The following is a 25,019-nucleotide window of genomic DNA, read 5'->3' on the forward strand; positions in this document are numbered from 1 at the left end:
TGCCTAAGTGTTGGGGAGCAGACAATACTGCTGACAGTATTAACTCACTTTTGAGCAAATAAGGATGACAGGGACTGAAATAAGATAGCGATAAGATCAGAAGACGGCATTTAAGAATTCTTTTGGATATTTTCAATTCGGTATCTCTTTTAGACATCCAAACTGAGTTACCCGGTAGGTAGCTGGATAGGGTCTAGGTCAGGGGTAAGTCTAGACGGCAGAGAAACTTGACAAATCAACAAAATGATGACATTTGAAGTCAAGGGAGTAGGGATTAAATGTAGAGAAAGCCACCGAGGACAAAAATAAACTCCATCAACTTTGGGTTTGAAAGGAGCCGGTACATAGAAAAGGTCCAGCTGGTGAGATAGGAGGAAAACAATGTTGTCTCCTAGAACCCAAGTGAAGAGAATGTTTCAACAAAGGAGTGAACAACTGAGCCAAATCCAGCCAAGGACCGGTAAAGGATCAAGAACTGATCGTTCAGAATGGCAAACAGGGACTACTGCTAACCTTAATGAGCGGTTCGTCAAGTGGAGGAATGAAAGCATATTGAATGAATGGGATGAGTGAACAAACGGAGTGAATGAATGAATGAATGAATGGCTAGATAGGTATAAGGACCCCAGCGAGGTCCACTGGTTTGCTCGCATTGGAAGGAGTAAGTCATCAACAACCATTTTAAGAAGCTGGATATTCTGTGCTTTCCCTGAATCACAGAATCATAAATCACGAGGGAGCCAGTGCAAGAGTCGAAGACTTGCGCTGGGACACACAGGTAAGACGCGGTACCGGTCACAGACCACTGCAGTTCGCCTACAGAAGCAGCTTCATTGACGTTTGCTCCTTATGAATCACTCTACAAACCTACCTGTAAAAAGACAGCTCCTTTATGTCCATGTCCCTTAGGTAAAAACCGTCCCACTGGGTCTTAAAATGTGTAGACATCTTCTTTTGGTTTCAACTGCCAGAATTTATAATCACATTAACTGCCCATGCGTCACCCTGCTCAGCTCATTAGACTCCTGGTGTCAAAGATTCCCTTTTAACTTTTTTTTTTTTAATCCGAGCGAGTGTGAGCACATCCCAGGGCCTTACAATCATGACCCGAGTCGAAGGCAGTCACTTAACCTACTCAGCCACCCAGGTGTCCCTACGCTTAACTTCTTTATGTTGCCATTTTACCGTCTACAAAGCAACTCCAAGTTTCCTCAAGTCACTTTGCTCTGTTAAATCTAAAGTGCAAAAATGACTTACTTGTCACTGAACACGCACAACCTAAGACGGAGGCTGCTCCAGTCCTTCCTTAGCCCTCCTTCCTTCCTTCCCTCCCTTCCTGGAATGTGCCAGGCTCCTTCGGCCTCTCGGGCTGTAAACAGGTACCGCTCTGCTTGAAGTGTCCGGCTGGCTTTGGCCTGTCTACCACGTATGTTCCAATCACACCGTACACTCTCCCTTCATAGCACTGATCACATTCATATTAAAATAAAGACGGTAGAAGAATTTCACCACCTTTTATTTCCCTTGCCCAACCCTCACTGTGCCAAAGGTGCCAAGGGGGTAAAAACATAGGCTTAACTGTAAGATTTAAAAAAAAAAAAAAAAAAAGGTGGGTTCCTGCAGTATTGACACGGTTAAGTAAAAGTGAGTGGCCAACGTTTTTAAATTTAGAAATTTATTCTGTTTAATCCACAAGCTTTATATAGCTTTAGTTTAAAAAACAAAAACAAAAACAACAACAAAAAAAAAACAAAAACAGTGAAAACAAGACACTATTTCAAAGTCTGGGCCCTTCCAGCCTTCCAAATACGAGAGCTCTGAAAGTTGTATATACCAATTGGAAGAACAAGACAAAATTATGAATGGAGCCATGACATTTCATAAAACAAACTTTTATATAACTGAAGGATCCTTCCTGGGACTAGTTAATTGCCTTTACAAAAAAAACAACAGAATAGAATGAAATTCCAGTGTTCCAAATCAACTTGTTACACATCAGTATAAACCCACAGTGTCCTGGCCAACAACGTGCTTTCATTTTCCATCTCGTCCTAGAGCTCGAATCCTGATTCATTTCAGCAGAGACTCCACAGGCAACAGGAAAGATTGTGGCATTAAAATATTCATGTATACTTTTGTGGTAATTCAACAGTGGTCTTATTTCTGGGCAAGCTTGCAAACCATACAAGGTTGGAAGCATCATAACTTAAATGGGTGCTAAGACTCAAATGAGAAAAAATAAAGAAAAAAAAAAAAGAAAAAGAAAGGAAAACCTCTGGGAATAGCCAAGGCCTTTAAAGAAACCATAAGAATGCCAACGATATTGAAACCCCCTTTTTTAAAAAAGGGATTTTTTTTTGGCTTAAAATATTTCACTCTAAATGAATTGATGTCAGCTGTCAATGAAAGAATGTCACTAATACACTGTGGACACCTTTTGCAATGTAAATCCATGCCCTTTTTTTTACATGGTGAACTTCAACCTAGCAATTATTACAACAAATGTTATAGTCTAAAGCTCAAACACATTTTAGCAATTTTGAAATTGAATTGCGTACAAACCAAATAAAATGTACATCGTGACACACATTCCCGCCTAAGACTGTGGGGACACTTGAGCCTTCCGCATCGACCTCAGCGCCTTTTCGCGCAGGTGCTTTTCTAAGTCGTCGAGGTTGTCTTCGGGCTCGCTTTCGGTCTCCTAAAACCAGAGGGGTCACACTGGTGAGTCCTGAGACCCTGGCGAAGAGGTGCAGGGTGCAGGGCAGAACCACATGGCGGCGGCTGCACAACTCTATGAATACACTAAAAACCCCTCAATCACATACTTTCTTTCCTCTTTTTTTTTTTTTTAATTTATTTTTAAGTAATCTCTACACCCAACATGGGGCTCGAACTCACAACCTTGTGATCAAGAGTTGCGTGCTCTACTAAGCCAGCCAGGCACCCCTGAATCACACACTTTCAAGAGGTGAATGGCAGGTTAATTATATCTCAAAAAAGTTATTTTTAAAAATCTACATTAAGCTATTGGCAGCCACTCATATTCTCCTCCTTAGTCTTGGCAAATTCCCGTTCCTGGCAGATCATCAAGACGATGACAGACCAGGAGAGCTAACGAACAGCCGAGCAGCCACTGCTGTAAAACCACCTTTAGCTCCTCCTCGACATCAAAGGACTCAGTGAACCGCAGGAAGCGCAGTGCAAGGCACACGTACCTTCTTAGGCTCGGGCTCTGCCTCCGGTTCCTCCTGTGCTGATGTGGTCGTGGGGGCCGTGGGGGCCGTGGGGGCGACGGCTGCTGCCGCCACGGCCTTTTCCTTCTTGTGTTTTTTGTGCTTCTTGTGCTTCTTATCCTTTTTGTGTTTCTTGTCCTTCTTTTTCTTCTTTTTCTTTCCACCTCCTTCTGGGTCTGAGTTCTAGAAATCCAGAAAAATCACAATAAAATCAATCAGATTAAAATGCTGTCCAATCAACCATTCATTTTCTCAAGGGAATCAATGAATGGACAAATCTAAGGATTTCCTAAGGCTTCAGGGGGAGAAAAAGGCCCGAGGGCAATCCGTGCCAAGGGAAGTATGCTGAGATGAAAACCACACCGCAAGCAAAGATGCTCCTCGCAGGTCTGGAGAGTCAGAATGGACCTGGAAGGAATGTATTCTTTATGATTTTCCCCAACTAACTGCATATGAAGCCACGTTTCCCAACCACAAGCTGCCAGTTGGGTGTCCAGGATCCAGAGCCACCTCCCCCATAAGGAAAGCAGCCCATGCAAAAGAAGGCAATGTCTCTGAACTCAGCGAGGCCCGAGGTGAATTCTGGCTCCTGAACCCGTTTCACCATGTGACCTCAGACAAATCACTGGACTTTTTCTTAGCCCCTCTGTCAACCTAAATAAAACAAAGCTGTTGTGAGAATTAAGCGTGTCTCTCTGTAAACTGCCCACAAAACGAGCCTAACGGGAAGCAGGCTTTCAGTAAGCACAGCTAGTATTCTAAACACATGCTTGTGTGAATGCCACATCTCCAGCCCCTGCAGGACTTCTCCTAGCTCTAGAATGGACGGTGTTTGCTCCTTAATGCTTACGGCCGACCCTTGAATGACATGCGGCTTAGAGGCACCAACTCCCCATGCAGTTGAAAATCTGCATATAACTTCTGACTTTCCCCAAAATTAACTACTAACAGCCCAGGTAGAGCAGAAGCTTTATGAGTAACATAAACAGCGAGCACAGATTTTGGATGTTACATATATTCTATACTGTATTCTTACAATAAAGGGAGCTAGAGAAAAGAAAATGTTACTAAGAAAAGTATAAGAAGAAGAAAACACATTTACAGTGCTGTGCTGTATTCATCAAAGACCCCCACGTCTATGTGGCCCTGCTCCGTGCTGTTCAAGGGTCCGACTGTTTATACCAAAATCATGCAAAGGGCAAGTTCTGCAAGTGAATCCCATTGGTAATCTTCAAATTTCACATTTCTAAGCAGTTACTTAAAATTCCTCAATCCATTCAGTTAGTTTTTAAGTAATTCAGGCAAACCTACTGATGAGATGGACCTCTAACCACTGACTTTATACAATAAGAAACCTATTCGAAATCAGATTAATGACTCACAGAGGGGAAAATACAGTTTAAACTCCAATACTTTAATATCCCAATGACATTTAAACTTGACAAGGTTAAAAAACAAGTGTTACTCGTATCTATGCAGCTTACCAGAGATAATATATAGGACAATACCATACTTTCCACTTCAGCTAGTATTTCACATGTGCCAAGGTTCATTTATTATAGAAATAATGTATTTCTACTGTGGGAAAAAGGGCACTACACATCAAGAAAAATAAAGATTACTCATCCTTTCCCCTTCTAACATATAACCACTGTTAACATTTGGTACCTGCTTTGTGGTATTTTTTTCCTTTATAAAAATGGAATCGTACTAACACGCATGATCTAATTTTGCAAGTTTTATTTTGTGATCTCAAGTATCCCCAAATGTGTCAAACTCTATAGAAAACAGCAGAAAATATTAAGCTATTTTTCCCCCAGATAACAGAATCATGGGTAACCTTTTCTTTTCTGTTATTCTAGATTTTCTATAGAGGCCAATCTTACCCACCCAGATCATAGGATCCAACAGGACTGGACGTGGTGTCAGTTAGCGGGTGGCTAGGACATGAAGCATGGACTGTGGTGCAGCCACCAGCCCTGAATTTCATGCTTCCTTGAGGCCAGCTGAACTACAGAAAACAGTGCGGCTCTGAGCCACAAAAAAGCAAAAACGTGTCTTTGCTTCCACGTGACCACATACAATTTGAAAGGGTGTCCAAAACAGGGCAAACACATACCCTTGCTGGAGATGGGCTTGGTGTTGGGCTTTTAGCCTTTTTGACCGGTACCGCTGGTGACCAGTTGGTAGAGGGGGACTGGGACTGGACAGGAGATTGAGGTGCTGGGGGTTTTTTAGCTGCTGGCTCAGGAGATCCTGAGACAGATCGGGAGGATGAGACCCTCCTTACAGACTGAGGGCTTGGTGAGGCAGCCCTAGAAACAGAAAGAAAGAACAAAACACTTAGTATCCAAGAGCAAAGGTCTTTTCTAAGAGAAAATAACCTACCACCATTATATAACCAGGTCACAAACTTTAAATATTTTACCACTTAGTTGATTCTACAAACACACACATATCAAATTTGTATCGTCTAAGTCTCCTGGAGAGCAGTTTAAGCCCCATAATCCTCTATGCGTTCTGTTAACGCTTCTTCCTATCTGAAATTAATAATGCCAATTCCTTGTACTTAAGATGGCTTCTATCAGTCTTACATGAATATGCAAGAAATGTTCTCTGCATTACTTCAGAATTCAGTTTTGGAAGCACATCCCCCAATAGACCTGATTCCCCTAAGAACCAAGTATAGAGTCCATGGCATTTAGTTTACGCCATAAGGAACTATTCTGAAAACAGAAAACGGATCTGTGAATAGTACCTTTAAGCTGTCTTAAAAGCCTGTATTCCCAGCTTATTCTTTTCTGCAATTTCTCAGTAAAGGGGGGAAAAAAAGCTTCCAAACATAAAGAACTATGCAAGTTAGTGTTCCTAACCAAGAAAGCATAAAATATTTTTACTTTTTTGTCTTTTTGGGTTCCGGAGTCCTGGAGACTCTCCTAATGGGCCTAGTACTTGGAGAAGGGGACTGCCTTCTTTGGGGTGATGATGATGCCCCTCTTCGAACAGGTGGAGGACTTGAGGAGGTTTGAGGAGCTCGAGGCCGTGGTGAGGGCGAATGCCTTTTGTTTGGTTGTGGTGACCGGGGCTCCCGGGTAGACCGGCTCGGGGAAGACCCTTTCCTATGCTTTGATGATAATGAAGGCGAACGTCTCTTGGTGACCGGGGAGCTTCTTTGTTTGGGAGGTGGAGAATGGGAGACCCGCCGCTTTGGTGGTGGAGATGGTGACGCCCTTCGTTTAGGAGGGGGAGGGGGAGAAGCCGTTCTTCTCTTTGGAGGCGGAGAAGGAGAGTATCTCCTCTGTATCGGTGGAGAGTATCTTCTTGGGGAAGGTGAGCGCCGGCGGGGGGGAGGAGAAGGAGTCCTAGGAAAAATACACCATTAAGCTGAAAGGTCCAAAAGAGTAAGGCAACAGAATGCACAGAAAACTAACCAAAAGTTACGGCAATACTGCAGTTAGGCACCAGGCAAAGACAGCACATTTTTAACTGGAAATGCTATGCCTTCATCCTCATTTAAAGGAGAAGAAATCACTTAGTGGCTTTGTTTATCCTAGATGACCAGAAAACAGGACATTTTGCTTACTGGAGAAATCCAAAGTTTCCAGAATGAATTCAAGTTTGTCAAAAGTCATTTAACATAATCCATATGGAACCAATTTGATGGGTTTTTTTGAGAAGAGAATCTTGCATAAACTGTGAACACCCATTATGATTAGGTACGAGAGCTAGGTAGCTGTGTTAGCAGGACTCTACCATGGGCAACTCAGGAAGTCTGTGCTTTAAAAGAGCTCTCCTGGGAGTGCCTGGGTGGCTCAGTCAGTTAAGCGTTCTGCCTTCAGCTCAGGTCATGATCTCAAGGTCCTGGGATCCAGCCCCCTGTGGGGATGCCTGCTCAGCAGGGAGTTCACTTCTCAGGCACCCTCCCCCGCCCCTGCTCTCTCTCTCAAATAAATAAAATAAAACAACGTAACATAAAATAAAATAGTTCTATGTGGTACTCTCTTGAAGTAGCATTTGGACTTGGTAAGAGTTCACCTCCACACGTTTTAAAAGATATCTCTACACCCATCCCACCCTGCCAAGTTGAGACTTGGATTTTGCGTCTTAAAAAAACCACCTTTCAGTTGAAGTCTACCTACTAGGCAGAATGCATTCCTGTGGAAGTCCAAGCTGGCCTTCCGCTCAATGCCTATACAATCTTAACGTGCCTCTTAGAAATTCGACCTGAACACAACATTCAGTTCCAACTGCCTAATTTGCTCCTGAAATGTTCAGACCTTAAGCTCAAAATATTTTCCAGCCTAGAATCAGCTTTACAATAGACTACTTTTTGGACAACACGGTAGTGTGCACCTCCATTTCCTCACCTGAAAAATGGACACAATACCACCTACTGAGCAAGGTCATCTCAAGGACTACAGATTAAGTATATAAAGCACCTACAGCACTTAACCTGGCATATAATAGGCACTCGATACTGCTCGGTACTGTATTTCAGCAATGTCCTTACAAATCTTTCCCCCTTTTATTTTGAAATCACTTTCGATTTATAGAACAAAAAAAATAGTAGAGATCTGCCACTAACAGCTTCAATAAACAAAAGTGATGAAACTATGAAATTAGCCACAGCTCTAAGGCAGAATTAACTAAAACACAACCCCGGTTTCCCACTAATGTCTCTTTTCTGTTCCAGGTTCTAAAAACCAGAATTCTACATTATATTTAGTTATCATGGATCCTTAATTCCTGCCAACATGTGACTATTCCTTTGTCTTCCATGACTGCCATTTTTATTTATCTGTAAGATTTTATTTCAAAGAGCGTGTACAAGCACAAGGTGGGGGGAGGGCAGAGGAAGAAGCAGGGAGCCCAATGTGGGGCTCGATCCCAGGAGCATGGGATCATGACCTGAGCTGAAGACAGACACCCAACTGACCGAGCCTATGACTGCCATTTTTAAAGCGTACTAGTTAGTTACACCTTGTAGAATAGCCTTCAATTTGGGTTTGTTTAATATTTCCTAATAAATCAGACTGAGGTTCTGTATAACTGATAAGGATGCCAGATAAGGTATCTGGGAATTCTATGCCAATATGTACTACTGACTGTTGACTGATTCCTTAGTTAAGGAGGTATCTGCTAGAATTCTTCACTGTAAAGTTAGTATTTTTCCCTTTATGATCACTAAGTAGAGTGACTTCCCCTTTTAACATCTTTGTTGACATACGATTCACATACCATAAATTTTAAAGGGTACATTTCAATAGTTTAAAGTATATTCAGTTGTATAACCATTACAACACTCCCCATTCCCAGCCCACCCTAGGCACCACAAATCTACTTTTATCTCTATAGATCTGGGTGTTCTGGACTTTTCATATTAACAGAATCACATAATATGTGGTGTACTGCAACTGGCTGAGCAATGCCACTCTGGTAAGATATTCTGATCATAAAGTTGCTTCAATTAGCTCTAACTAGCATATCTAATAAAATACCTTCGTCGTGGTGGCGGCGTGGGAGACCTGCGCCTACGAGGAGGAGGGGCAGGAGAAGGAGAACGTCGCCTTCTGGTGGGTGGTGGGGAGGGACTCCTCCTCCGTCTACTACCACTAAATCACCAAAAAAACCCCCCAAAAAACAAAAAAACAGGTGATTTGGAGTTAACATTTATAATTAAGTGATCCAGATGACATAGTTTCAAATCATCATTAACCCAGAGTGCAACCAACTATTCCTCAGTGCAATGTTTTTCAAACCACCTGTCAAGACCATCAGTCCAGATTCTGGCTGAGAAGCAGCATTTTTAGAAAATCAGAGTATATTACTTGTGGGAATGGTGAATTTTGTTTTGTACAATTTTTGTTTCAGTATATAAATATGCAGTCTCGGTCATGATACAGAAATTAACACGACACGGGCTGAAAAAATTTTGAAAACACTGCCTTACAACATTGTTTTTCAATTGGGATGCACATCACAATTACCTAGGAAGCCTATCGAGTTCGTTCACCAGGTCCGGACTATGGTCTAGCTGGTGTGTGCTGAAAAGGCTCTCAGGTGATTCTGATTCCTTGTTAGGAATTTTTTTTTAATTTTTTAATTTTTGATTTTAAATTTAACATGGAAAAATTTCCATGTTCTAATTCAGAAATTTAAAATTTTAATAGCCACTAGTGGCTTAAGGCCCCAAATCTGGGTGTCACTGTTCTAAATTCTCCATTTTTAAAAAACTATTTCCACTATTCAGGAGTTGCTTACTACTAACTAAAAACACTATCCCAAAAACAAAGGATTAAAAGTTGAGCACTAAAGCTATCACTGGGAGCAACATGGTTGAAATATAGATAATCATATAAAACCCTAATTCTGAGCTCTGTTACACACTTAACCAACACAAATGAAAAATACACACATGAAAAATACAATTATATCAACTGGACTAACTCATAGCAGTCTCCGAAAAGATATATTAAAACATACTCCAAGACAATTTACCACCTTTTGGCTAAGTTTGCATATACAGCGTATCCATACTATTTAAAGCTTTCAATTTCTTGACCAGCATAGGATTGAGGCCTCCTATGAATCTGGAAATATTTTCTAAAGTTTATTAGTCTTGATTCCCCCTTTAAAACTAAGGAGAGCTCTGTTACTAATAGAACAAATTCTGAAATTCATTATTAAATTTAGTACTTATTTTATTTAATTTTCAATTCCAATTTGTTTATGCTTTGTGGGAACTAAGACTTCACTTGGAACAGATCTAAAATAAACTACAAGAGGCAATCTATGAAGACAGATAAGCTCTGGATGAAACGAAATGTAGACAGGAACTACTAACTATAAGAAAATACAGTAAAGAAGAAGCCATTTTACTAGCAGGGTTAATCGGAGAATTACAGGACCCAGAGAGACAGGATAACCACAGTATTGATTCAAGATTTCAAATAGGAAAAGACATTTGCGTTCTGACTTAAAAAGGAGAGAAAAGAAAGTTTAGAGGTGCAAACTAAGAGGATGAAGTGATGCAAGGCGGAACTCCCAATGTTATCAATAAATACAATCGCAGGAAGTGGCTATTACTATTGATGATGTGGCTTCTTTTTAAAAATAGTCTGTAAAATCTAATCAGAAATTCTCACTGAAAAATTGGATTCAGATCAGAACCTATTATGATAAACTAATGACCTCAGGTATTTATTTTGTGCCTCGTCTTCACTGGTAAAACGAAAGGCTGAGAGTAGCCAAAAGCTCCCGTTCAGCGGTGACCTTCAATGTCCTGTTCCTATATGCGAAAATAACCGGAAAGAGTAAGTAAAACCGTAACTAAACTTGCATTAACTTAAGGAACTGCTAGAAAAATTTGATAATCACTTAAAACTGGAGTCTTGACTCCACATGGCTCCATGATCTGAAGGCTACAGAATGTCTACCTGAGCTGAGAGGGCACACGTTTCAAGGGTCAAAACAAAAAACTACTTCGAGATCAATCTATTTCAATTTTTCCATATGTGCTTAAAAAAAATGTGACATAAAGCCCAGGTTCAATATATTTCTAAGAGGTCAAGTTTGTTCGCTGTATTATTCAAAATTCTAAATGCTTAATATATTTCATCTGCTTAATCTAATAACAAACTAGGCATTTTCTAGTTACTCTGAATAATGCCAAGCTAAGCCTTCAACTGTGCAGAAATTGTTGGGCAGTGAAGTTCCCCCACCAAATTGTGTGAGAACCAGTTTCAGTAGGCCTCAGTGTGACGCAGCCCTCTAGTATGTCGAAAGGCAAGTTATTTATCAGAAGGAACCAGCTTGCTATCTCTGCAGCAATGTCTCAGAACAACCACTTCACTAGCCCTGTTGGTAACGAAGACAAGAAGCAGTAGATGTGACAACTACCTTTTTATTTTTGTGTGTGTGTGATAACTTCCTTTTTACACTATGATCAATATACCTTTTATCCTTTAAGGAGCATTCGATCCCAAAGATAAGCGTTTCAAAGCACGGAAAATATTATTTTTTCCAAGTTTAAAGTTTACATATGAAATACTCCAAACCAGGCTGTATGTCCCCTTTCAAAAATATAATAAATACTGAGGCATGGTTCCAAATAATTCTTTCTGTCTCTAAATCCTACACATCTGATAGCAATTTCCAGAATCATTAAAACCGGAGGCCTTTTTAAAGAGGATAAACAAAAACATCCTGGAGTAGGGTAGTGAACATCAGTGTTGATAAATCACTTTCCAGTAAGAAAGTAGTTCCATAATGGGGGGGAGGGGTGTCTGTGAGGGGGAAGAAATCTTACCACTAACCTGATTTTGTAAAGCAACTTTTTAGCTGCTATACTAGCAATTTCACAGAAGTCAGGGATAATTATAGTTGGGAACAGAATACCTTGGCATCTGAATTCATCTTTTTTAAAGGTTTTTATTTTTTATTGCCAAATATTCCACAACACAAATACGCAACTTCGCTCCATCACAAACACTGCTGACTAGTTCCAAAGAATCTTTCCGAGAGAATTCTTACTAATTAGTGACTACCTAAAACAACACAGCTTCAAAAAGTGAGCTATAAAGAGGACAATATGGTAATTTCAGAAAGGATACTCAGAAATTTAGCAGCAGCTAAGACCCCCCACCGCCAAAAGCAGAAGACTAATGAAGACAGTATAATGGTATAATGTCAACAGCACAGGTCTAACATCAGGCTTTGTCACTTTATACCCTGAAGAAATTCATTTTAGTACTTCTGGGCCTGTTTTCTCATTTATGAGATAGGCCTGAATTAAGAGATTTCTATTTATGATTAAGCTCTAAAACGTTAGTTTTATAGTCACAGACACGTGATCAAAAAGGCTCAATGGGGATAAGCAACCGACCTGCCTACTGCAGAGGACCCTGAACAGGGCCAGAGCCCTCATGTTCATCTTTAATCTTTTTAAAGTCTTTCCCAAGTTTTGCTTGCTTTCCTGAAAGCAACCACAAAGGTCCTCCCCACTAAATCTAAGGAGCTATAATTATCCTAGCTCTTGGAAAATATCCAGGTACTACAACTGCACAAAAATCTAAGCTCAAATGGTACTCTAAAATGAACACTGTGTACAAGTTTATCATTAATTTGATATGCAAAGAAATATAACCAACTAAAACAACTAGGGACCTTCTCCACAGCCATCCCCACTGTATGCACAGGGATGGGAGCAGGTTACCGAAATAGCAGCTCATGTCACTAAACTCTGACATGTAGCCACATGTACAAATTAGCGGCTAACCAACCTTTTAGTCACTGGCGATTGCCATCGCTTTCCCATTTGCATCCTGAGAGCAGTGGAGAAAAACAAAGGTCAAGAATTCCATTCACCAAATTATTTACTTCAATGGAGTTAAGTATCACTAACGGCAATGTATTTTTTTTAATATGTACTTTTTAAAAATATTCAAAGATATTCAGAAGTTAATGCTACGGTTTCACTTGTCTAGTCATGCATACATAGGACATGGTGGTACAAAGCTCACCAAGATCTCACTAATAGTGATAACCACCAAATAAAGCAAAGAAAATGTCCCCAACCCCCCCAAATCTGACCATCTCCTTCTGTGAGTCCTTGAAATGCAGGAATTATTTCTAAAATAAGCCTGTAGCCCACCCCTTAAGTTAGAAGTTTCATCACAACCACAGAACACCAGTGAAGGCTACTGAAAGAAAGACATTACCGAGGGGAAGTCTCTTTCTGGTGCTTTCGAGGTGATGGAGAGGCACTCCGGGAAGGGGAATGTCTCCGCCGCCTGCCTACCTCACCATTCTTCACGTGGGACCTCTTGGGTCGCTCATCTTCTGAGGAAGAAGAGGAGCCAGAATCTATAATTACACAATAAACAAAAATTACATTACATCTGTGCTTAAAAGAGTCTGCCCATATTTTCTGAATCTAAGCAGATGGGAGTGTCCAAATTAGCAAGTTAAGCCCACTTATGCAAGCATGTATACAAGCCATCAGTTCTAAACAAAGGTTATTACCCATATATGGTCAATGACTTAAAAGCCAAGCATAAATACACATCATTATTATATAATTAAGTTATATAAATCATCCCCATGGCACACTCCATAGGATACAACTGTCCCTTAAGAATCCAGTGATTTTCCAAATAACTAACCCCCAAAGCATCTCAAGCCAAGTACCTGATGCTTGTTACTCTAAGCACTTGTAAAACTACTGAAAGTCCTATTAGGGTCTGAATAACTTCTTTCCACATCCCTAGCATTTATCACACAAACAAAAAAAATGTATGTGACAGGCCTTTCCCTATAGACCTGGTAGCCAACGTCTGCGACTGCAAAAACAAGAACGTCAATCGTTTGCACGTGGTTTCCTTAATTTAAAATAACTAATAATTGTTCCCAAATATCAAAACTTAAATTTAAAACAAAGTCCCGGGGCACCTGTGTGGCTTAGTCACTTAAGTGTCCGACTCTTGATTTCGGCTCAAGTCACTCAGGGTCTTGAGACTGAGCCCTGTGTCGGGCTCTGCACTGGGAATGGAGCCTACTAAAAATTCTCTCTCCCTCTCCCCCTTCCCCATGCTCTCTCTCTCTGTCTCCACCTCTCTTAAAAAAAAAAAAAAAAAGAAGAAAAGAAAACAAAGTCCCAAGTATCAAAAACACCCAAGACCTATATGCATTTTTAAGGTTTCCTATGATTAACTTCATGTTTAAAGAGCTGCAAAAGCTCTGTGGGCTTTTAACGGACTTACTGCAGCTGTGGGGTGCTTTGGTCTCTATTTTGTAAATGAAAAGCAAAGGTAGCACACTTAGACTTGGTCACAAATACCCACGAAGCTAATAAAACTACTTATTATTAACTAAATAATAAATATTATTTATTATTTTACAAATGTAAAGTACACAAAACCTAGAAACAACCTAAACGTCCAAGTACGTGACTGGCTCGATAAATTATAGTACATTAATTATTACAGTAAAAGGTTTTGGCTATTTAAAAAATTAGATCCAAGAACAGGGAAGGATATCTAGATACAGTAAGTTAAAAAGGGAGGCAACATAAAGTTTGGGCTTATGCAGGTTTTTTGGTGTTTTCTGTTAATGCCTTTTTAAACCACAGATCCTTATACACAGCACAGAAATTTTCTGCAGATAAGCTTTTGGGAGTAAGACTAGGGATTGGGAAAAGAATTACACTTTTCCAAATTTTATACCCCTGTCTGTTTTACTATTGTACTGCAAAGATCTACTGTTTATAACAATTTAAAAGAAAAATAAGTTTTAAGAAAGGACTTAAAACCAAAAACCAGAAGTAATACTTCCTCCCCTTGAACAGATTTCTGCATAGGCACATATTTCTCCTAAGTGCACTCACTACAGGATGGAGATTTGTATTTCAAGTATTTTTCATGAGGATACACAGAAAACAGCTGAATCCATATCCGTACCAGATGAGGACTGCTGGTTCTGTCGTCTGTACTGACGTCTCTGCTGCACAGAATCTGCCGCAGCCATTTTGCCACCTTTATCTTCTTCTGAAAGATGGATGCATTTAGAAAGTGTTCCTTTAGTTACGCATACAGAACATATAACATACTTGAATTGGAAAATGGTCTCTTTAACTTCTATCTCACTGGGTCAAGCAATACTATATATATGTAGATTTTTTTTCTTACAAAAAAAAAAAAAAAGAGCTTTAAAATACCCATTTAAATGCTGACTTTATACTCTGTCCACCAAATGTAATCAAAATTTATTTACTATAGGTCAAGCTACGTGCTAAGGACTTTATAGGCATTATTTCAGTTAATCATCAAAAACCTACAGGATGGTACTGTTATCTGCATTTCAGAGGAAAGAAGTGAGGGTCAGATAAATTAAGTAATTAAACAAAAAGCAGTTAAGTAGTGAAGCTGGGGATTCAAAGCAGGTTGGTCTCACTTCAGAGCCGTAGCTCTTAAGTCATATCCTATAATTAAACTTTAACCAGAGGGGATAACGAAATGTGCAAAAAAATCTAGTTCAGTTTAACACACACACAGAAAAAAACCAACCCACAAAAACTTACCCGATTCAGATAACTCTACTTTTCTAGGCTTAGGTGCTGGTGAAGGGGACTCTCTTTTCTCAGTACCTTTATGTTTTGTCACTAAAAAGAGTAAGAAAAAAAATACATACATGGGAAAGCAAAACAAGACAACAACAAACAAAGCCACACAGGACAGTCTTAATGGTACAACAGGTGTGACTATTCTTATAAAGAATTTGATAATTAAATAATAAATCAATACTTTCATAATAAATTAAATGTTTGGTGAAGAGACTTGAAAAGCTCTATAATGATTTTTGAATCTGAATATTCTCTCAAAAGAAATGCCAGTTAAGAGAAACCGAGTCGCTGTTTCGCAGCAGAAGCTCTGTGTAGGAGATACGTGTAACATTCAATTCAGTAAACCTCTGGGCGCTACCCCATAACCTAAAAATACACACACGCAACTAGAGAGGCCTCATCAGCACGACAGCTTCCAAACACTCAAGTATACCTGGGTTCAGAAAAGTTAAAAACTGATAAAATGGTTAAGAAATAAGATCTGATGAAATCTTCACAGAAAGAGATTTGTTCCGGAGAAGAGGAATGAGTTAGCCACCAAGAGACTAAAGATTCTTTATGTACCAATACAACCTTCATAGTAACATGAGAGGTTTAAACTACGCAGAACAAAGTAAACCCTCACAACAGGAAAAATAAATACTAAGGCTGAAGGATTCTTTGCTAGCTTAAAGGGGGGGGGCGGGGCAGCAGCGCTGAAATATACCTAAGGTAGTAGGAGAGCTGTGAGCACCTTATGAATTAGTCAACGTCTCTTTTCCAAGTTGCGTGGGAAATTATGGCAACTGTCTTTTGTATGCCTGCTGTATTATTAAGCAGCGCTAATAAGCACTGTTGCTAGTATTACCTCCCATTTTACAGGAGGGGAAATCTGAGGCTTAAAAAGAAGTTATTAACTTCAACTAAAGTCACATAATTAAAGTGAATTAGGATCTGAACCCAAGACTCTATTTCTAGAGCACAGCCTTTAATTCCCACCAATTAACCAGCTCTATTTATAGTATCTATCCAGTGCTTCAACTAAAATGAAAAGTATATACAAATAGAACCATCAATCTTACCACAGATTAACCTGAAACATCATCTGAGACCATGCTGCTAAGAACTAAATTTGAAGACAGTATGATCCCCTGAGGATCCTTATTTATGTTTTTGTTTGATTAAAACAATTACCATGGGATGTTGACCCAGAATGTAGATACATTTCTTTTAACACGCTCATACTCAGAGTCTGTAAAGGCTTATTCTAAGGGGCAGTAACTTACACAGCTAGTGATCTAAAACAGAAATTTCATCTTTGCTAAAGTAGTCAAACTGAAGAATTTACAATATTTTTTTAAAGATTTTTTTTTTTAAGATTTAAGAGAGCATACGTGAGATCAAGCAAGGAGGGAGGGGAGAGGCAGAGAGAGAGAGAATCACAAGCAGACTCCCTGCTGAGCACGGAGCCCAATACAGGGCTTGATCTCACGACCCTGAGATCATGACCTGAGCCAAAATCAAGGAGTCGGATGCTTAACTGACTGAGCCACCAGGTGCCCTTTTTATTTTTTTAAACCATGATACTTTCTGAATAACCTGCATTTTTTTAGATTCTACCTAATAAGAAAGTGTTTTTGACAAAGCACTGGATTTGGTTAAAAAACGGTTAAAACCTAATTAGTTATCATGAAATATGGCAGCAAAAATGCATTTAAAACTTGTACTTTAACAAATTCAAAGAAATAAAATACAATTACTTTTATACTTTTAAGGATTTGAGGCTATTTTTCTGGTCAGTCTTCTCTAAAGTATCAGTTAATGTTTAATTCTTGAAAAGTTATTAGAGGCATCCAGTTATCTATAAACCCCAAATGGTCAAGTTATCACCTAAGAGAACTGGGTTCCAAAACGTGTTTGGAAGACGCCTAAATGTCAGAATGCATTTTCCTCTAAGACACATTAAAAATGTGGCTGTGTTTGCAAGACAGTTGACAAATGCCAACTGAATAAACACAACTGAACTAGAACATACATATTTTTTCCCACAGAAATATGTATTTGCAATTTTATCTTGATCCAATCTCTCACGAATGGCTTCCTGTCAAAATATCCACACCACTAGAACGAGTATCTATTTATATACCCCTATGCTGGTTTATGATGATTGATTGAATCGTAGTATTAACAGTTAATGTTTCATCTGAATATTATCTGGATTTTATAGTTTATTGTGTTAATGTTTTATTTTTAGTATTCAAGGGACAAAATCATTCTAGCATAAAGTCAGAAATCTTCTAAGTCAAATGAAAAACCAGAATTTTAAATTTACTTCAGCAGTCCTATTAATTATTAATCTCCCAGACTTGTCCAAACGATCACTTGTAAAGATAAGTCACGGTTACCAGAACTGGTGAAATAATCATTGTCTACAGAATACAATTTATAGGGTTAAACAGACCCCATCCTAAAATTACAATAGGTTTAAACTCTCTGTAAATATACTTCATTAAATATCCCACTGATTTCAAAGCAATACTTTATGTACTAAGATAATGCCAATTTAATTAACAGGCCACTGATTATAAAATGCTTCCTGAAGATCCTTTCAGATGAGAATGTACAGTCCAAAATTATTTACCTCTAAATTCCCCCAAATACTTTCCCTGCATCCTTCCTATACCATTTGCCCAATATTAAAAGTCCTGACTGGTAACTACCACATGAAATATACAAATTAAGTCTATTACACTTCAATGGTGTCACTGATCTTATTAGCTGTGGTGTACTGTAAAAAGAAATCTCTGAAATCCTATCACCAGGTACAGAAACTGAAGAACTTGACCCTGCCCTGCATCTCCCACCTCTAGCCATCAAAACAAGCATTCTGGGGTAGGAAAGTTGGGCAAAGTATACATTTTTCTACTGGGAAATGAAAACCCAAATTTTAGTCCTGACTGCCTGACCTTGAACAAATCACTTAACCTAAGGACTGGTTTCTTGATGACAATCTCTAAAGTCTGTTCTACCTCTGAAATTTCACCACACAGGACCGGGATCATTTTACTGTAAAATGTTATTTCCAAGCAGTCAGAGCCAAATTCAGCTTCAGTAAACACAAGGCAGTCTCTGACTATATTGCCCAGTGTGTCTCTTTGGCTATGTTTTGTTTGGACATGGAAGACCTGTCCCAGAATCCATAGGAATATAACTACTTCTTTGTCTTCCACCATGACTTATTTCTCTCCTATGTGCATATCCACTGACTTTTTTTTTTTTTTTTTTTTGGGAAAGCAGTGGCCCACTCCCCTTGAGAATGTATCAAAACCCAAGAGGTTGGTGCCTCGGTAGACTCTGAAAAAAGTTAATTCTTAGCAACCCATTTTAACAAAGATTCAGCCCTCCCGTTCAGATACTTTTATTACTCTTGGCTATAATGTAAATAGAAAAATCCTAACTTGATGTGTTTTTTGCAAAGTAACAGGTGGGAACTTTCATATTTTTTCACTAGAGAGCTTTCTGGCTCCAGATGAAAAAAAAAATTCAGAAATACAAACACTTCACAGAAAAAGAAAAAATTGGTTAGGACAATGGGCATCAGATTTGGACACGGTGGCTGGAAACTACTGAAACTGTCCTAATCTTGAACAAAACGTAGTATGGAACATGAGGTTACAAAAATAAGTGACCCTAAGGCCCCCTCCCATACTTAAATTAAGCCTGAACCTGGGAAGACCCAAATGAGTCTATTCTAATCCAGCTGTCTGTCTAGGTGTAAAGAGCGAATGCAACAAAAATGACCACATATTTAATTATACAGTCACCAAATTAAAATAATTTATATATTATTCTTTACAGATTAGCATTAGCTGCCAGTTTCCCCGTCACTCTGATGGCTTGTCTATACCTCAATAGTCCAAACTTTGATCATCCCCATTTTCTTTTTCTAACCTGAAAATTTAGATGTGATCAGAGCAAGCCCAGTATAGATCAACCTACAGACTGCTTCTCAAAAATCAGTTACTATAGCAGCTTTTAGGATTTCCCCTCCCCCACTACTCACCCTTCAGGCTATCATCTCAGCCCCAAACACCAGAGGCCCAAGGCGATCCTACTGCTTTTCTCCTTGTGTGTTTATGCTAAAGAACAGACCCCGATACACCACAAGCTTCACTCAGGCTAATACAGCAGTCTACTTGCCTGGCAGGATCACAGATCATAAATTCCTCAGATCAATCTGCAGAATAAACCAAGGACGACACTCAGAAGAACCCTGCCTAGAGCCTAAATTAAAAAACAAATCAGCTTTTAAGAAGACACCATGTTCTTCCCTAGGCAGCACAATGTGGCCAAGAAAAAATTAAAACAGAATATGAAGTCCTCAAATAAGATATCAAACAAAAAAATCTTCAGGGGGAAAAAAGTTAACTGGTCTCATAGTAATAAAATGATCCCTTATCAAGACAAGGCAAACTTTGGTAAGTTACCCCAACTCAGCCCCCGGCTGGTATTGCATTTCTCTACCTACTCGATGCCAGAGGGCAACTGCTAAAAACAAAACACATTTACCCGTGAACTCTACTCTATTTCAACAAACGCCAAGAACTTAAAGCAGGAAAGAAAAGGTGACAAGCAAATTTACAAACAATATCACACGCACACATTTTACCCAGCTACTCCACGCTTTGAAGGGGGAGGGGCAGCAACAACTGACTGGGCACTTTGTAGCCAAATGAAGAATGAACAAACTGTTTTTTATGCGTCTGATTTTTACCTTTACCTGAAGTTCTCCCTGGAGAGACAGAAACACGACTTTTTCTTGTACGGTTTGACTGCTGGGGTGTTGGGGAATGACGAGTTTTTGGCGGTGGAGTTGCTGGAGGTGATGGCCTGTGCCTTCGCCTGGGAGGACTTGCTGAAGGAGATAACCTACGAGTTTTTCGAGGGGGGCTGGATGTCCTCTTAGGCGGCTTCTTTGGCGGTGACCGGGAACGAGACGAAGAGGATGATGAGCTACTTCCAGACAAGGAGGCTGATGAACGCCTTCTTCTGTGGAATGAAGTATTCGCATTCATTAACTGCATACTTGCCAAGAACGACCTTACAGGTATGTACAGTTTACACAAAAATACAGCTATTTTTATCCAACTTTTGAGTTTATGTAGCTAAGCACATAAATAAGTCTTAAAAAAATGGGAAACAAAACCACAACCTAGGACAGGAAACAGCTAGTTCTGACACTAAATGTGAATAACTTATTCTGATAAGTGCTTCTGTTTGAGTTGTCTTTCCAGTTACACAATATGTCACGATGAGTGCTATAATATGGTAACTAACCAGTCTCTTTCTTCCTTAGGAAAATCATCACTGTTTGGAGTTTGCGTACAAAATTTGGGTGGCAAAGTATTTTCCACTTAATAGCACAACGTCAAACAACCTTTAGGTCGCATTTAAAAAAAAAAAAAAGATGTGCAGCAGGGTTAGGAATTCATTTAGCTACATAAACTTAGAAGCAGGGGCCTCTCGAATTCTGCGGCAAAATTTGTGGTAAGTTCTGTTGCAATTATGTGTACCTGCAGAATTCACCTTTGGCGGAAGAATTCCTGAGAACCTGAAAAAAAGAAACCCTACCTTAAGTGTGAGATAAAAACTGGCTGAAAGGGAATCTTACACAATCTGCAAAATATTTTGACTGCTAAATGGCTCAGTAAGCACAATTAAAACACGCTATTTGCAAAACTCCAATATAAGAAATAGCTGTTTCCACTAATCTTGTACTAGAAAGCACCAGCATTACTTTTCTCCTAAAAAAAAATAACCAATTTTAGAAAAGTGTGATGCCTAAATCTACTGACCATTTACACCATTCGTCTCATTTGTCAGTAGTAACACCAAGTCTATCGTTTTTAGCGGTAATCATAAAAATGGTTCATTATATCACAACCCTCTCCCCACACATTTTCTTTTGAAAAAATACGGGACTCGGAAAAACCTGACTGCAGAAAGAAAAATCACGGAGCTTATTATCTCCCCTCTCTCTATCCAAGTAGATTCATATCCCTACAAAAATCTTAAAAGACTCAGAACAGAAAATTCTGTGCTAAGGATAATCTGAAGCACATCATCACATCTCCTTTCAAGAAGTAAAGAAGGCGCAAAACTCTGCTACCAGTGCACCAGGCCTCTACTTTGGGCAGATTTAGCAACATCTTTTTGTTAAAAGGGATACATCCAAACGGTTTACCTCATGCCAATTTTAAAATGATTTTTAAGAAAAGAACATTGGTACCGATAGGGTTACTTTTATGTCTAATCTCTTCAAAAACACCTAGACATCAAACTGCTAAAAATGGCTATATCCATGGGATGGGACTACGGGTAACTTTCCCTTTGTTATTTGCTTGAAATTTTATAAACAGTCACTTCTGTAATGAGAAAAAAAACATTTAAAACAAAAATATAATTGCAAATAGGTTATTTTAATATTGGTAAAAGTAGCTTACTGGCTGTGGTCATCTGCTTTTCGGAAGCCAGTGATAATTAAAAACCAAAGGAAGAGGGAGGGTGGCAAATTCCCTTATTCCTAGGAGATCTCGGGGTCTAAAAGGGTAAGTTAACACGAAGTACCAGTAAAATGGTCAATCTGTCCTCCCCCCGCCCCAAGGCACTAGCATTGCGTTTCGTTGCAAATTAAACCTCAAACGAGAGGCTCTTTAGAAGGCATCACCTAGTATCACTCACGAGCTCTTTATTCCAGGGGAACAAACTAATTCAAATATCAACCTGAAGAAATGTGGTGCACTTTCATGTACTGACACTTCCAGATTAAAGAAGAAAAAAGAAAAGAAAGAGAAAAAAAGGAAAGGAAAGGAAAAAGAACAAGAAAAAAAGAAAGCCCTTACCGTCTCACTGGAGATCTACTCCTTCTATGCCTGGGTGGAGGCGGCATTCGTCTTGGCGGGGTTCTTCTTCGAGGAGATGGCCGCCTTCTCGGACTTGGCCTCCTTCTAGGTGAGTACGATCTGCCATAACAAACAGAATTAGGGCCTGAATAAACAAGAGCAAGGAATGAATTCCTTGACACAGCTTTCTCAACAGCTATATTTTAAAAATGAACTTCAAGGCATACAATTTTCCATTTATGTAGAGATTTTTATGGTGCACAAAAATGTCCTCAAATTCTCTCTGTAGGTCCAAAGAATAGCATTTGTACTAAATGCTTTCTACTGCTCTGAAATTATTTATCTAATTCTACCCAGAAAGTAGCATATAGGGGCATGCTGGGTGGCTCAGCTATTAAGCATCTGCCTTCGGCTCAGGTCATGATGCCGGGGTCCTGGGGATCGAGCCCCGCATCGGGCTCCCTGCTCGGCAGGAAGCCTGCTTCTCCCTCTCACACTCCCCTTGCTTGTATTCCCTCTCTCACTTCTCTGTCAAATAAATAAATACAATCTTTAAAAAAAAAAGTAAGTAGCCTGTAAAACTCAAGGTCTAGATCGGTCCTGAAGCCACGGCTCACCTTGACCGGGATCTATGACGCCGTCTAGGTCGAGTATGAGAAGGAGAGCGAGACCGTGTCCGGGATCTTGATTTGGAACGTGACCGAGATCTTGGTCGGGTCTTCTCCTTCTCCTTTTCTTTTTTGGAATTTTTCTCCGGAGAAGGTTCTTTAGGCTCTGGTACAGGTTCGGGTTTGGGAACTTTCAGGATGTCACTGTAGAAACAAAAAGCTTATTTTTTCCCTTCTGCAGCTCAGACTCCTAACTCACAATACAATGATGTAATAAAGTTATTTTTCTTTTTAAAGTGTTTTCAAAATCCATGAAGACTTCCCCTTAGCTCCAAAAAGATATATACACATTAGTGAAAGTTAAAAGTAGTTAACTAGCAATTCTAACCACATACATTCTTAAGAATACAAAGTTGTCCACAGCACTGGGAAAAAAACAATTTACAATATATAAAATATCTGAAACAGTACAACCAACCGATAGCAGTGGTCACCTTTAGGGCCTTTTACTTAAACTCTCCTGCAGAATTGGAATCTTTTCAACAAGCTGATTTTATGATTAAAAAAAAGGGGGGGGGAATAACCAAGTAATTTTGTATTTGTAACTCAGAGTTATTCTGTTAGTCAGTTAATACTAGCCTAAAGCTGTGATATTTATAAATGAATTTTTGTATACTTGCCTAGTAGAAGTGGCCTCTTGTACTGAAGGTTCTTTTACTTTCACTGATGGTTCTGGGAGCTCTGGAGTTTTTTCCTTCTTTTCTGGAGCAGGGGAAGGACTCCGGCTCTTGGTTCTGTGACGGGGAGATCGAGAATGACTGCGCTTTCTCTCTCTCCTGACAGGGGAAGATCGTCTTCTAGGGGAAGGAGATCTGGATTTGCGTCTAGGATAAAAGTAATTTTTTTCAGGTTTTTGAATCATGTGGATTGGGAGAGAGGGTCAAAGGGCAAAGTGAGAATCTTTTTAAATTACACCACTGCTGTTTATACCTGAGAAATTCCTTGTGAAAATAAGGTATCCTGTCATATTTACTTAACAGGGGAAGGGCCAAAACAAAACCAGAAAGGCAAGCAAACAAAGGGTAACAATATTCTCCGGTATACCAGTTTTAAGAGGAAAGCATTGACCTAGGACTCTAGATTTAGATTCTTAATCATTCCCAGAGACGAGGACACCAAAGACCAACTTTTCAGAGGAAGAGAACGCTTGACAGTAAAGAGATATTCCGTAATAATAACTCAAGCCCAACGAAACAGTTTAGATGCAGACAGATCCCACCAGAGTCTGTCAGGTAGTCTAGATATTCCAGAAAAACGACTAGGGGAATTGAAGTAATATGCTCTTTGGAAGAGAAGAGAAGTATGTCAAACCTACACAGCCTTTTTGAAAAAGGAGAAGCCCCCTTTCCTTTACAATAATGGTTTCCCTAACTTGAAGTGAAACAGCCGATTTGGTTCATCAACAGCTAAGTAGTTATCACTGTGATGTGCTTAACTCTAGAAACAGTACGCTTCCCTGATAAGGAGATTTTAATACCAAATATACTAATTAAAATGAACAAATTTTCTCCTCCCTTTACTAAGTCCAACAGATTCATGAAAAAATTAGCAGAACTCTAAAAATGAAAAGCCTAGTAGAATTCTCACCTTTCACCACAAATACAGTAGAAGCTGAGTCGTAGGTTTAAAAATGGGAACCTAACCATAGTCTCATTGGAAAGAAGAAGAAAACAAATGATCTGTTTTGGGTTCAAGACAACAATCTAAGAAAAGCAGAACAGGGGATTAGGTAAGTATATGAATGGCTAATGGGCACAGATTTCTAATAAAAAGGACAGAAAAGAGTTGGAGTAGATTAAAATAATTTAATGCCATATTTAAACAAATGCAATAGAGAAGGCAAGTCTCGATTTTGATTTAGGAATTAAGAATTGTATAATTCACCAAGACTTTAGAGACAATTATTATAGTCAAATGATCTGTCTCAAACAAAACAAATATTTTAGGCCAGAGACAAGACTTAGTCCACCATGAAAATTGTAGATGATGGAAGAAATTTCTCTGAATAGTGCCGTTAGCTTCCTTTTTAACTGTGCAACTTTCTACCCACAGAATACTTTACCCTCTAAAGTACTTGCGAAACACTAGGCATGCATACATTGTGTTGTACCTTCTT

At 39.3% G+C, this 25,019-nt stretch overlaps 1 protein-coding gene across 10 annotated transcripts in view; it reads right to left on the reverse strand.

Moving 5' to 3' along the window:
- Window positions 1-1,658: 1,658 nt before the first annotated feature.
- The window catches only part of SRRM1 (serine and arginine repetitive matrix 1), a 30,158-nt gene continuing 6,797 nt past the window's right edge, over window positions 1,659-25,019 (reverse strand). For 2 of the 10 annotated variants that reach the window (XM_045782126.2, XM_045782141.2), the window contains 14 exons: window positions 25,002-25,019; window positions 23,524-23,727; window positions 22,853-23,047; window positions 22,236-22,355; window positions 20,108-20,382; window positions 15,313-15,393; window positions 14,693-14,779; window positions 12,956-13,100; window positions 12,518-12,559; window positions 8,735-8,848; window positions 6,134-6,598; window positions 5,356-5,551; window positions 3,219-3,419; window positions 1,659-2,701 (listed from right to left, as the gene is read on the reverse strand). The exon at window positions 25,002-25,019 is cut by the window's right edge and continues 110 nt beyond it. In XM_045782126.2, coding sequence (XP_045638082.2) covers window positions 2,597-2,701; window positions 3,219-3,419; window positions 5,356-5,551; window positions 6,134-6,598; window positions 8,735-8,848; window positions 12,518-12,559; window positions 12,956-13,100; window positions 14,693-14,779; window positions 15,313-15,393; window positions 20,108-20,382; window positions 22,236-22,355; window positions 22,853-23,047; window positions 23,524-23,727; window positions 25,002-25,019 — 2,248 coding nt within the window. In that variant the 3' untranslated portion in view covers window positions 1,659-2,596. The remainder of the gene's footprint in view (window positions 2,702-3,218; window positions 3,420-5,355; window positions 5,552-6,133; window positions 6,599-8,734; window positions 8,849-12,517; window positions 12,560-12,955; window positions 13,101-14,692; window positions 14,780-15,312; window positions 15,394-20,107; window positions 20,383-22,235; window positions 22,356-22,852; window positions 23,048-23,523; window positions 23,728-25,001) is intronic. The other 8 variants (XM_087858568.1, XM_045782131.2, XM_087858567.1 and 5 more) reach the window with 8 other exon arrangements.

Source organism: Ursus americanus, chromosome 33 (genome assembly GCF_024610735.1).
Source record: "Ursus americanus isolate L20-20 chromosome 33, mUrsAme1.1.p, whole genome shotgun sequence".
NCBI classification, from domain to species: Eukaryota; Metazoa; Chordata; class Mammalia; order Carnivora; family Ursidae; genus Ursus; species Ursus americanus.